The sequence below is a fragment of the Ailuropoda melanoleuca genome, chromosome 1 (genome assembly GCF_002007445.2).
Source record: "Ailuropoda melanoleuca isolate Jingjing chromosome 1, ASM200744v2, whole genome shotgun sequence".
NCBI classification, from domain to species: domain Eukaryota; kingdom Metazoa; phylum Chordata; class Mammalia; order Carnivora; family Ursidae; genus Ailuropoda; species Ailuropoda melanoleuca.
Window position 1 is genome coordinate 55,672,949 of NC_048218.1, and position 13,143 is coordinate 55,686,091.

Genomic DNA, 13,143 nt, shown 5'->3' on the forward strand with positions numbered 1-13,143 from the left:
ATATTCATGATAATATTATTTAATTTACACTTCTTAATTTGAGAGACATACTGAACATTATTATCACTCAAATAAAATTTGATATCCCATCTTTTCCAATCTCTACATAGAGTGTCACTCAAAGAAAACACAAATTCCCAGTTTGAAAAACAATTCAAACTGTGGTTGTCCAGTTTGGTGTTATTATCATTTTTAGCCATTTTAAGGTAGCTTGAGAGAGTTGGAGGTTTCTAACCTAATGAAATTCTAGCCAATCCTGACCCTCCTTTTTTTTTAACCTCAAGAAAAATTATTTATCAATGTCAAACTTTGATTAAAACTTGAATAGATTTATAATGATATTGTCTAAAACAAAAATAAAGTGTATGGCCATATCAGCATGCTAGTTACACACATCTTGACCAACCAAGAAGGATAAAGACAAAATAGCTGCAACTGAGCTCTCACAGTGCATAAAATGCTTTGTATAATATACAGAAAGCACTTTGTAACTACCTATATGCTTTTTAGATGACAATTACAGCTAAAATTTGGCACATATCTTGTCACTTCCTCTAGTAACTTAACACCCATCAAGTACTTACCAAAATTAGGAGAAAATCATTCTTTTTCTTGCCTCCCATTCTTACTTTAACTTCTGAAATAGGGTCTTCCGCTGATCTACCCTCTTGCAGACTTCTCTTTATAGAAAGAGGATCGATTTAACTGACTGGAGAGATGGACAGAACCTCTCACTCTTTTAACTGCGTTAACCTTGGGAAGGAGCCCTGGCATTCAAGGCAAAGGAGGCTGTCATCACATCCCTGGCTCTCATTCATTTGCAATTAGGGAAGTTTGAGAGAGACTGACATCTCCCACATGGCTGGTTGGGTATCTCTTTTTAAACCAGCTCTTCCTATAAATAAGTCCCAGAAGCAAGCAGGATTTAAGTGGGAGAACTGGTAGGAAACTTATGCTGTCTTTGGAATCAAGCCATGCTTACCAATTTACCATTACCATTAATGTTAATCTTTTCCCCAGTCTGACTTCTTTATGTTTCAATTGGTCAAGGACCTGTAGAGACACAGGTCTGAGAAAAATTCACCTACCAGATTATATTTTTTGTTCAGTTTCTACCTCATTCATCTATGCTATAAGCAGTGATGAGAGTAATGGAATCTTTCTCAACCATGTCACTTCAGAACCTAACAAACTAGTAGGTGCCTAGTATGTGGTCATAGATTGTTTGCAGATAAAGCGATTCCCATGGAATGTTTACCCTGACTAACTTCAGAATAAGGCCTGATTCTAAAGATCAATCCCCAGAACTTGCTTTTGAACCTGTAACTTGATTTCTAACACAGGATTTTCAGTTCCTGTGTTCTCACATTCAAGGCAAACATTCTTTAAAGTAGTAATGTTTTCTTTCTCACTTACCATTTTTACTTTCTGGGCTGGGTGGTGAGGCTCTTCCTGTTCCTGCCTAAAATAGAACTTTCCAAATGAGTCTGTCATGAATGACTTGGCTTCCTGCCACACCTGACTCCTGGTGGGGAGATGTGGGTTCATAAAAGCTAAGCTTTACACATCATCTGAGTTTCTTGTGAAAAACACAGGTTTTTATTTAGTAGGTGAAGACTGAAATTCTACATTTCTAACAACTCTCCAGGGATGCCCATGCTACCAGTTCGAGGGCCATCCTTTAAGCAGCAAGGGATTAGATGACCTGTTTCACAAACAATATCATGCATTCTTTAAACATTTAATTATACTGTGTGCTGTATTCTTATACACTGGGATAAGAAACTAAAGATAAATGTAACCTAATCCTGACTCATAAGAAGCCCAGAGTCTAATATGGCAGCAAACATAACAAATAAGTGCTATAAATGATGTCCATTAAAAGAATGAAAACACAAGCCATAAACTTGGGAGAATATAGTTGCACAAGCCATAACTGATAAAAGATTGTTATCCAAACTATACAAATAACTCTTAAAACTCAACAATAAACAGACAAGCATCTGAATTTAAAAAATGGGTAAAAGACCTGAATAGATACCTCACCAAGAAGATACATGGGTAGCAAATCAGAATATAAAAAGATGATCAACATCATATGTTAATAGAAAATTGCAAACTAAGACATATATTACTATACGCCTATTAAAATGGACAAAATCCAGAACACTGACACCACCAAATGCCGATGAGGATATGGAGCAACAGGAACTCTCATACATTGCTAGTGGGAATGCAGAATGGTACAGCCACTTTGGAAAGCATTTTGACAGTTTCTTCCAAAACTAAACATATTCTTACCATATGATCCAGCAATCATGTTCCTTGGTATTTGCTCAAATGAGTTGAAAACTGATGTCTACACAAAAGCCTGCCCAGGGACAACTGTAGCAACTTTAATCATAATTGCCAACTTCTGGAAACAATCCAGATGTCCTCCAGTAGGTGAATGGATAAATAAACTGTGTTACATCCAGACAATGGGATATTATTCAGTGCTAAAAAGAAATGAGCTATCAAGACACAAATAGACATGGAAGAACCTTAAATGCATATTAAGTGTAAGAAGTCAAAGGCTACATATGGTTCCAACTATATGACATTCTGGAAAGGGCAAAACTATGGAGACAGTGAAAGGATCAGTGATTGCGAGGAGTTTGCGGGGAGGGAAGGATGGATAGGTAGAGCACAGAAGAGTTTTAGGGAGATGAAACTATTCTGTATACTACTATAATAAAGGATACATGTCACCATACATTTGTCAAAACCCATAGAATTAAAACACCAAGAGTAAACCCTAATGTAAACGATGGACTTCAGTTGATAAGGATGCGTCCATGTTGTTTCCTTGATTGTAACAAATGTACCACTTACCACTCTGGTGCAGGATGTTGATGATGGAGGAAGCTGTGTGTGCACAGGGGCAGGGAATGTATGGGGATTCTTTGTACTTTCCACTCACCTTTATTGAACCCAAAACTGCTCTTTAAACACACACACACACACAGAGAGAGAGAGAGAGAGAGAGAGAGAGAGAGAGAGAGAGAGATAATCTGGCCAGAGAATCAATTCTGGGGCCTAAAAAGTCTTGACTGGTAGGCAAAACTGATCAAACAAACCTCATATACCAAACTGGCCTCTACACGGGGAAACCTGAATTAAATAATCTGGGGTGTCTTTCAATGGTGAAGATTGTAGAGCATATATTCTGGATCTTCTGAACGAGAATTTCTTAGTGCTAGGAGTTGGTAATCTGCAGTTTATCAAGTTCTTGAGGCTGTTTTTAAGTACCATAAGGCTTGAGAATCACTTTTCTACTTCATGTCTTCACATTTTTTTAGTACAAAAGCCAATACCAAGTTGATTCCAAATAAGTTTTAATAACTTTACTATTCATTACCTTATTATTAATGAAATAAGCCATGCAAATAATACTGAAATAGATTTATTTGGGAAATACCTATATAATTCTGACACCGTTTATTAAGAAGCAGTAAAAACATGAGTGATTTGGAATTTTGGCAGCATGGTACAAATGTAAGAATAAATCATTTGTAGAGGTGAAATCATTATCAACATTATCTTTACTATAAGACATGCTAAGAATATCCTAAACAATAGACAGAAATATTTTGTTGCTTAAATTTAAGAAAATTATGAAGGAACTGTTCAGCTGTGTGTTTATCTGATAAGGGCAGCTAAATGTATCCTCCCCATACTTCCTGTTTCTATATTTAAGAATACCACAGACAGTTATTCTAATATATCTTTTGTATATAGTTGCTTATAAATGCAGCTTGGCTGAAAGAGCCTACCTAGAACCAGTTGCTCAAAATTCCAGGTACGGTGCTATCGCGCTGGCTTGATAACAGTGACTCTAAAGCAATACCCACAATCCCAATCTAAGGGGCAAAATCTTAATGCCAGTGTTGTTACAGAAGAAAAGCTCCACCACAAAATCCTAGTTTTATCTTTATGGGATAAAAAATTTTATGGGATACATACTTCCTAATTTCAAACGTTATTTTCATACATTTTCTTTAATGATCCATTTGCTCTAGTATTCTGAACTTTTTAGGAAACTGAAATGGAATGTCAATTTTGTCAGTTTCTCTCGTTACCATTTCTGTAAGTCACCCAGTCTTCCTTTTATACACACACACACACACACACACATTCATTTGTGCAGCAGCTCACCTATTTGTTCAAATGGATCCCAACCTTTGCTGTCCACTTGGTATGAGGTGTACTGCTTTATTTAGCAGCAGCACCTGAGAATCCTAATAGCCTCAAGCTGTTGAATAAAGTTGTAGGCTATTTTTGAAATAATTAGACTCAAGTACTCTGGAAATTCAGAAACTCTGAAACCATCTGCTCTTGCTGTACTCAAGTGGCTGCAACTACAGCACATTAAAACGAATTGTTATGAAGCCGTACCACTTCGTTATATATGATTTGCCCTGATTCCTTAGTAAGAAGAGCAGCAAGATACAGATGTGCTTAATGAAAGTACGGTGATCCGAACTGGCCAATTAAATATTCCAGACTTTTCTCTATTCCATTAACTGTGCTTTTCATTTGCTCTCAGGTCAACCATGAGGCAGTTTAAGTTATCAATCTGCACTTGCTGGATGATACTTATTTTCACTGATTTTTATGGTTATTTAGACACCCCCAAGTATTTTAATTTAGCAGCATTACGTCACATTTATATACATTAGTCCATGTGACCCAAACACCGAATCACAACTTTGTTGTGATTATCAACTTTGTTTATAAATGCACCACACATTAATAGCTCCATCCCTACCTACGTTGGCTTAGCAGTGTTACTCACTCACTTACTTACACTGCTAAGGGTACATAAAACCATTTGTCGGGATGAGGAACACCTACTCTGCATTAGTTGGTGTGTTCAACATCTTTATTGCACCATTTAGTCTTTCCACTCTTTTCTTATATCAAGTCTAAAATGATTTCTTCTTTACATTTAAGAAACCCCAGTATGAGATTGACAGGAAAATTTCTCATCATGGAAGAATGGCCAGAAATAAACATACTATCATTACTTGGTTGATGGTTCGTTAGTCAAATTGGAACATTCTTTCTTTGTCAGGAGAGTGTAGTGAACTAATCCAGATAACACAAATCTCTCTTGCCTGCATGTGTCTCTTATCCTCCAAAAAACACACGAACTTTGTACATTGGGTAAAATGTAGCTAAGTTTAAATGTTCTACTACCCTCAACTGATAATACTAGTCAGTTTTGGAGGCAAGGCTTTTTGTGCTGTTGTTCAAGGCTATAATATAAAAAAGTTCCCTCACAATTTTTTGGGAGAAATTTTAGTTATTTGTCCTATGGACCCTAAAGACCCAAGCACCAACATGAACGTCCTTGAAGTGAAGCTTCTCAGGTCGAAAAATATAATTTGACATTTTGTTGGACTCAGATAATGGTGTTGACATGCTGATCATTCAGTGACCACTGGTTGGAGGTTAAGACCGAATTTAACTCCTCACACATATGGCTGCATATTCTGTAGGTGCTTCTTTCACATTCCTTGCTTGTCTTGGGTTTATTCCAATGACAGAATGGTTCAGGGAGGCATAAACAACGCTCTGCTTGTTTTCCTCCAGACATGGGTTAGAATAAACTTCAGACTCTTCCTGGACCCTGAACCAGGGCTCATTATCATAAGTACTAGTTTCTGATGGCAGGGTTTGGGGATTTTGCCTGGTTCCCACTTCAGTTTGCTCACGCCTAAAGGGCTGGGGAATATCAACCTATAAGAGAAAAAAAGATTGTTTTATCTATCACCTAAGGATGTGATAGTGCATACAGTTAGCAAACTATGAGTATATGCTAAATTGAATCAATACACCAACAGAAATAATTTACTCTTCCTCACATTTGCTGCTGACACCTACATCTTTAGCAGATTCTTACTTGTTAAAAGATGAAAGGCTTAGGACCACTATGTTCCTCCCAAGTAGTTATTTTGTGCTTTTTTATTAGTCACTTTTTTTTTTTTTTTTTAAAGATTTTATTTATTTATTTGACAGAGATAGAGACAGCCAGCGAGAGAGGGAACACAAGCAGAGGGAGTGGGAGAGGAAGAAGCAGGCTCACAGCAGAGGAGCCCGATGTGGGGCTCGATCCCATAACGCCGGGATCACGCCCTGAGCCGAAGGCAGACGCTTAACCGCTGTGCCACCCAGGCGCCCCTTTATTAGTCACTTTTGAAGTCACAGAACACTTCTAGCTATACAAAACACTTACCTGGTAAAAATGAAGATACCATCTGAATGCTAAGAGTTGTTATTTCAATTTGTATATACCAGTTTTGTCAGTCAATTTATATTCTTGAAGTTTGGCCTAACTCCTTGAAGGCATCAAGTCCGCAGTCTTTGACAGTCTACATGCCTTGTCAGGTCCTTTGTCGTCCCCATTTTATATATGAAGTAGTGTATCTCCTACTCCTCCTTGGCAGAATTCTACCACAAGTGCATGTCTGGCCCTATCCCGAGAAGCTAAGCATTAGCTGCTGAGTATCCCGCTTCCCTCCAATGAGGTGGGCTGCCTAGGAAATAACATTAAGACTGAATGATTGAACGAAGCAGGAATCACTTTACCCTTCCCAGTCTCTTGGCTCAGCTGAAAAGTGCCCCAACCTCCACTCGAAGAAGCCTGGTTAGTCTCCAGAGAAGCACTGAAGAAGAAAATTGTCACATGACCTAATAAATAGCCATAAATCCTCAATATATCAACAAGATCCTTGTTGTGCTTTTACAATATATATGTCTGTCAACTCAATTACCTGGCTCTCTTCCCAAAAGATGGCTGGTTTCCATGGAAAACTTAATTAAAATGAATGAGGCTAAAGAAAACATGGTGCTCTGTGGCTGACCATACCCTGTGGCACCTCAGCAAAGGGGTAGATGCCACAAGCTGGTGTGCCATACTATGGTCGATAGAGATGACAAACACCAAAGCAGCGCTCCTACTCTATATTTGTATGGCATTTTACAGTTTACAAAGCACTTAAAAAAATACACAGCTGGGTGTTTTTTAGTAATCAAGTACGTTTACCCTCCATGGACCATTACGGATTAAGACGAGAACCTTGTCTTTCATATGTACCTGCCATGTTTTTACCAGTTCCTTTCTCTCCTTTGGATTTCTTTTTTTTTTTTTAAGATTTTATTTATTTATTTGACAGAGAGAGAGACAGCCAGCAAGAGAAGAAATACAAGCAGGGGGAGTGGGAGAGGAAGAAGCAGGCTTCCCAGCAGAGCAAGAAGCCCGACGTGGGGCTCGATCCCAGGACCTTGAGGTCATGCCCTGAGCCGCAGGCAGATGCTCAACGACTCAGCCACCCAGGTGCCCCACTCTTTTGGATTTCTATTCCACTGGTTCTAATGTAAGTCCCTTCCTAAGAAACCTTTAGTCTCAAGGATCTAATATGACATCACTTTAATTTCTGAAGTGTTGGCCAACTCAAATAGCACAAAGCTCTGAATTCATGTGAAAGACACAGACATCTTAAAACAAAATTCCCGAATAATTACACACACACAGAATCCTTCTTGAATTCAACTTCAGCTTATAAATAATTTGTCCAGCCTACACAGGAAGAAATACGACATTTTAACCAAACTGGGCTTAACTCAAACAAACTATTTAGATTATCATTTTAAATGGTTTCATAGATCTCAGTCCTGATTGTAACAGAATGCAGTTCATTGGTGTTCACTACAGGAAGAAAGAAAATGACATTTAAGAGAATTTTCCTACTTGAGGAAACAAAACGTTAGCACGCAACACAATGTTGCGTACTGCTACTTACTAAAAACTTCATACAAGTTTAAAAATTGAATGCACTTGGTTTGATTTAAAAATGGGCAACCTGTTGGGGGATGCTGAGTGTCATTTAGTATTACATGTAAAATTATTGGCTATATCTGCCTTTGGCACTTCTGGAACTTTTGAGAAGTTTACTATGTCTTTATCTACCCTTCCACCCTGAAACATGCACACACACACACAAGTTCCTTTGCTGTACCTCATTTATGACTATTTGCTTTTAACTAAAGAACTTCATAAAATGTTTTCAGAAATGTATTGCCTCATTTTGCTCCTTTTCTTTTGAGTTCCGATATTTACACGACATTGAACCCAAATGAAAAATTCTAAGTCTATACTCCAAGGACTTGTAAGAAAACTTGGCTCTGCCTCCGAAATGCCCAGGCTTTGCCTGGGAGGTCTCTTCCTTGATGAGCCCGCACACATTATGAAAGACTTTCGCATAATAACTAGACTTCTGGTCAGGCTTCTTTATCTGCGAGTAATCTAGGAAGAAATCACACATTATTTTATGAGATAATTTACGGTTCATTCTTTCATTAACTCTTAATTCTCTTCCAGAAAGACTTTAAGGTATTTTTTGTAAGAATAAATGAATAGCCTGAAGTTACATAATAGGGCAAGAGCAGAGCCAAGTTTCTATAATCCAGTCTCTGACTTTTCTACTTTGGGTCTACATGGCCACTCATGCCCTTCCAAAAGGCCACTTATTGTGAGTCTTGTTAATCCTGAAGAATCTTTGCTGCAGATGGAGGTAAATGTAAAATAAACACAATTTTTTTAAAGCAAGTCGATACATAGAGAGCATTTGGACAGTTCCTGGCACAGGGTGAGTGTTACATAGCCTTATTAAATTTAAAATAATATATTAAGATGAACATGGTAGAACATAGAGCGCATTTGTTTTAACAGATACATAGAACATACCAGGTTAATTTCCCTTCCTGCTGTATCAGAAGGCTTCTTTTGTTCTGCTGGAATCAAAAAAGAAAAATAAGAAATAAAAATAATAAGAAATAAAAAATAAGAAACCAAGAAGGGTAAAAAACAACACAAAATTCTTCCCCAATTCCCTGTAAGAGTATGGGTTCTGGAATCTGCAGTGTCTAGAGCAGAGGTGGGATGTGTCCCCACCTGCATGCCAGTGGCAGTGTTATTATTAGTTTGGGCTTATTTGCTGTGATCAGCAAGGCACATACACCTCAGTTTGTGTGCATTCACGCTGCTCATTTTGTTCACTGGTTCTTTGCTTCTCACTCCAGAGAGCCCTACGGCATGTCCAAGAAGGAGGGGCAGGTTCGAGTACGTCACTCTAAACACACTGGAAATCCTTGTTCTGGGGATAGTCTACACTCGATGTCAGACACACTGCTGTCCCCTCACCTACATGGGCCAGGATCTCCAATGGCCCAGTTCACTCCAGATGTGGTAGGTCAAAGGATTTATCCCTACCTCTTTTTCTAAAGTTTTCTGAAGCAGCCTCAAGAAAGATGGTGAAAGCTGGGGAGGGACTATGGAAAGAGTCTTGGAGTTGCAGATGTGAAGTTGGGGTTACAGAGGATTCCCTCCGTATTCTGAGAAGGTTCTGGGCTCCGGAAGTCCTTACCACAAAACACCAGAAGTACTTTTGTCCAGACAAAGATTCCTCTTGTGGCAGAAATAAAGGATGCTCTGTCTAGCTTCATTTCTGTAGCTACACTGCGGCTGCCAGTGTGGCAAAGGGTGGGAGGAGATGGCAGAGAGGGAACAATAAAGAGAGAGAGAGAGCTGGGGCGTTTCAGATTAGAGCTACATCAGAATCCTCCACACATCTCTCTCTTACTGTGACTAAGTGTCTGTTCATGACTCTGAATGGATTCTTAGAAAAGCAGAAAGAAATTGCCTCTAAGATGTCATACCTCTCCCATCCTAGCCAAACCCACATTTTTCAAGTGCATTATTTTTGGGTGATGTGTTTGTGATGGTATCAGAAAATACAGACATAGGACTTTCCTTTGGGGACATTTGATCTTCGTTTAGATAAGGGTGTGTATGATTGGCATGATGTGGTATGATTGTGAAAAAGAGAATGAGACTAATTCAAATCAGACATGTTGACCTGAGAGATTATTTCATCCTCCCTCTCAATACCCTTAAAGTTTAGAAGAGCTGCTTGTCTTGTAAACTTAAGATTGACACAAGGAGAATGGGTAAGTCCCAGCCATGTGCCCTCCTTATCACAACCCCTGCCTGGAGCATGGTGCTGTGGTGACCGTGCCTCACCATGACAGGAAGGGACCTGAATTAATTCGTCTGTCTTTTTGGTGGAAGGATGAGTTGTCCCTGAGGAAATAATTATCCGTGGTTCCATGCAGAATATTGGGAAAGAAAACAACAGGAACCAACTAAAAATTAATCAGCTCTAGTAACTGAACCTCAAATGGGTGGCACATAGCAGCAGATGGAAGATGGAACCCACCTTGGTGCCTTCTAAGGCAGCAGAATAGGTAGAAACAGGTAATGAGCAGAAGCAATGCCCCCAAAGGAAGCAAACTATAAAGCATCCATTGTCTTTCATCCGTCCCTTCTGTGGAGGGTGGTCCTGAGGCACCGGTTGTATCTGAAATGCAAGTCAATGTTAAAGACAGGAAGTTGGAGATATAATAGGATCGGTAATAACTTCTGCACTGTTACAACTTAAATGAAAGAGATTTCCAGCTAATGCTTCTCTTTCTCTTCCAGAAGCCTTCCCCAAGAACACTGGGCCTCAGTGTTCTCACCCACCTCTTGCTTTATTGATGAGCATATGTGGGTGGCTCTGGGTTATAATTCATTTTTTTGTAAGAATTTTTTATTCTGCTAGGGTTAATCCCCTCTAAAACAATACCCATAGCAGCTCTCAGCAAGCACTTCACCTAACTCTTTCATTGACACGGTCTTACTTAACTCTCATATTCACCCTTAAAGGAAAGTAAGGAAGCCATTATTTTTATCCAGTTTCATGCCTTGATAAAAGCATTATTGTTCCAAGGTTTGGCCAAGGTCAGATAGCTAGTGAGTTGCAGTTGGGACTCAAGCCAACGTGTTTCTGATACTAAATTCCAGTTCCTTTAACACAAAGGCTTTTTGTTGTCTCATAACTCGTTGGGACCTCCAAATACTAAGTACTCTTCTTATCTCAAGATACCTTTGTTATCACCAAATACGCTTTGCTGGGCATACAGCCAGTGCTCATTGCTATGATCAATGTTAACATGCCTTAAATTCTGTTTGCCCGTGGTAGGTTGCAACTCACTGACGAGTCATGAAACAATTTAATAGATCACAAAAAACATTAGAAACAATCGCAGCTGAATAGAAAAATATCAGAATGCATCACACATCATTAATTTTGTATATATGTTAAATTTTTTATGCAGGAAATTTTTATTTCTAAATAATAACCTCATTATCTGTTTGCTTCCGCATGTGCTTAGTTTGAGGTAAAGGTGGTCAGGACTATTGAGGCTGGGCAAACAGCGGTTAGGTAATTCAGACTGGTAACAAAGGTGGCATTGTTTACGCTGCAGCTGCTGCTTGGGTTAGGACAGCAGCCAAGTCATTACCAACGATGACAGACACAGCTGTCTGGGGGAAGGGTATGGATAGAAACAGGGACGAAAGTTCCCACATAGATAACCTAATACAAGCAAATCCACTCAGTTAGGAAAATCCAACTTTTATTATTTTTCCAACCACCAAATAATCTAGTTTGCTTAATTTTATTGGACTAGTTTGATACTTACTTATCAGAGGGTATTCTGAATTATTTCTAGTCCATTCTGAAATAGAAAATCAAGATAAAGAAGTGAAATTGGTTGTAAAAATAATACTCAGGTGTGTCTAAAGTCAGAGCTAATTTCTGAGAGGACTCCTATATTTGCCCACTAACAGAATCCAGTAACCCAGCTCAAAGGAATTTGGACAATTTGCAAATCATCACCTCAAGATCATGGTCACAAAATAAGTCTCTGGGTTTATTTTGAGGCTTGAAGAAAGACTGTAAATACAACACAAACTTTGTCTGCTTTGATTCCGTCTTTCCCATTACTTAAGTATAAGGATAGAATACAGCCTGTATGACACCTTCTGGCTTGGAAAAACAGGACGTTCATTCAGCAGGTGCTGCAAGTGAGTGTGGACAGCCACAAGGAAAGGATGCTTCTGATGACATGCTGACTATCATTGTGAAACAGATGGTGCCTCTCACTTCCTGCCCACTAATAACACCCCTGCTTTTCTGCTGAGAGGAAGACGACCTGCCCTTGTGAAGTTCCTAATCAGGGACTGACCAAGGGCAAGTTGGGGAGGATGGAGTTGCAGCCAACGTACATTCCAGTGACTGTTTCCCAGCTCTGTCAACTTTTCTCCTGGCGCTTTGCTTTGCAAAGCATTTTTCTTCATTCTGGGAGAATGTTTCTTTCCCAATAGCATCCAAGCCCTGACTCTGTCACAGCCCTGTTCTTACATGGACCAATTCTTTTTTTTGCCATGGACCAATTCTTAACTTGAACATAAAAAGGAAAGAGAGTCAGATACAAAAACAGGAAAATTCCCAATAGCCCCTAAAAAAGATATTTCAAGGGGAGAAAATGAAATATTTTTTATCATACCTCCACATTGTTTTTATGAAAAGCATCATCCTTAAACATAATTTCAGAGTATATTTTTCTCCTTCAGTACTCAGTTCACTGAGAATTCCCAGGTACAGAAGGAAAGGGATTTTTCTTTGACTCTTTCCCTATTATGTTTGTTTTCACCACTTCATACCCAGTTCAAAGCCAATTCTGAAATAATTAATTTGGCCTTTGCGAAGGAAGCAAGGATGACCCAGAAAAATATGACACAGTTTCTGCTTCCCAGGACATTATAATTCTTCATGGGATAAAGAACATTTCCACTCATTACTAAAGTACAAGGAAATGTCTGATAAATGAGAGGCACAGAACTTAAATGGCTTGAAATATGCTAGAAAAGATAAATCACTTTGCCTAGGGTGAACCCTGGAAGGCTTCATTAAGAACTTGGGTAATGAGCTGGGCTTGACAGGAAGGGCAGAATTGTGGTAGGTGAAGGCAGATGAATGGATGCCCTATGAATGGTGAGAGGAGCATGGTGAAGACATGTGATGGCAGGTAGGGCTGTTTGGGTTAGAGCAGAGACTCAAACTGGACTCCGGAAACAATCCAGAAAGGCGGGTGGGGATGGACTGTGGAAGGCCTTGAATGCTGGTTAAATGCGAGCCCAGCATTGGAAGCACT

At 39.1% G+C, this 13,143-nt stretch overlaps 1 protein-coding gene across 3 annotated transcripts in view; it reads right to left on the reverse strand.

Annotated features, from left to right (window-relative positions):
• Positions 1 to 3,429: 3,429 nt before the first annotated feature.
• BTLA (B and T lymphocyte associated) overlaps positions 3,430 to 13,143 on the reverse strand; it is a 31,475-nt gene continuing 21,761 nt past the window's right edge. For 2 of the 3 annotated variants that reach the window (XM_019797611.2, XM_019797608.2), the window contains 4 exons: positions 11,629 to 11,664; positions 10,323 to 10,463; positions 8,792 to 8,838; positions 3,430 to 5,784 (listed from right to left, as the gene is read on the reverse strand). In XM_019797611.2, the coding sequence (XP_019653170.1) occupies positions 5,509 to 5,784; positions 8,792 to 8,838; positions 10,323 to 10,463; positions 11,629 to 11,664 (500 nt within the window). In that variant the 3' untranslated portion in view covers positions 3,430 to 5,508. The remainder of the gene's footprint in view (positions 5,785 to 8,791; positions 8,839 to 10,322; positions 10,464 to 11,628; positions 11,665 to 13,143) is intronic. The other variant, XM_019797610.2, reaches the window with a different exon arrangement.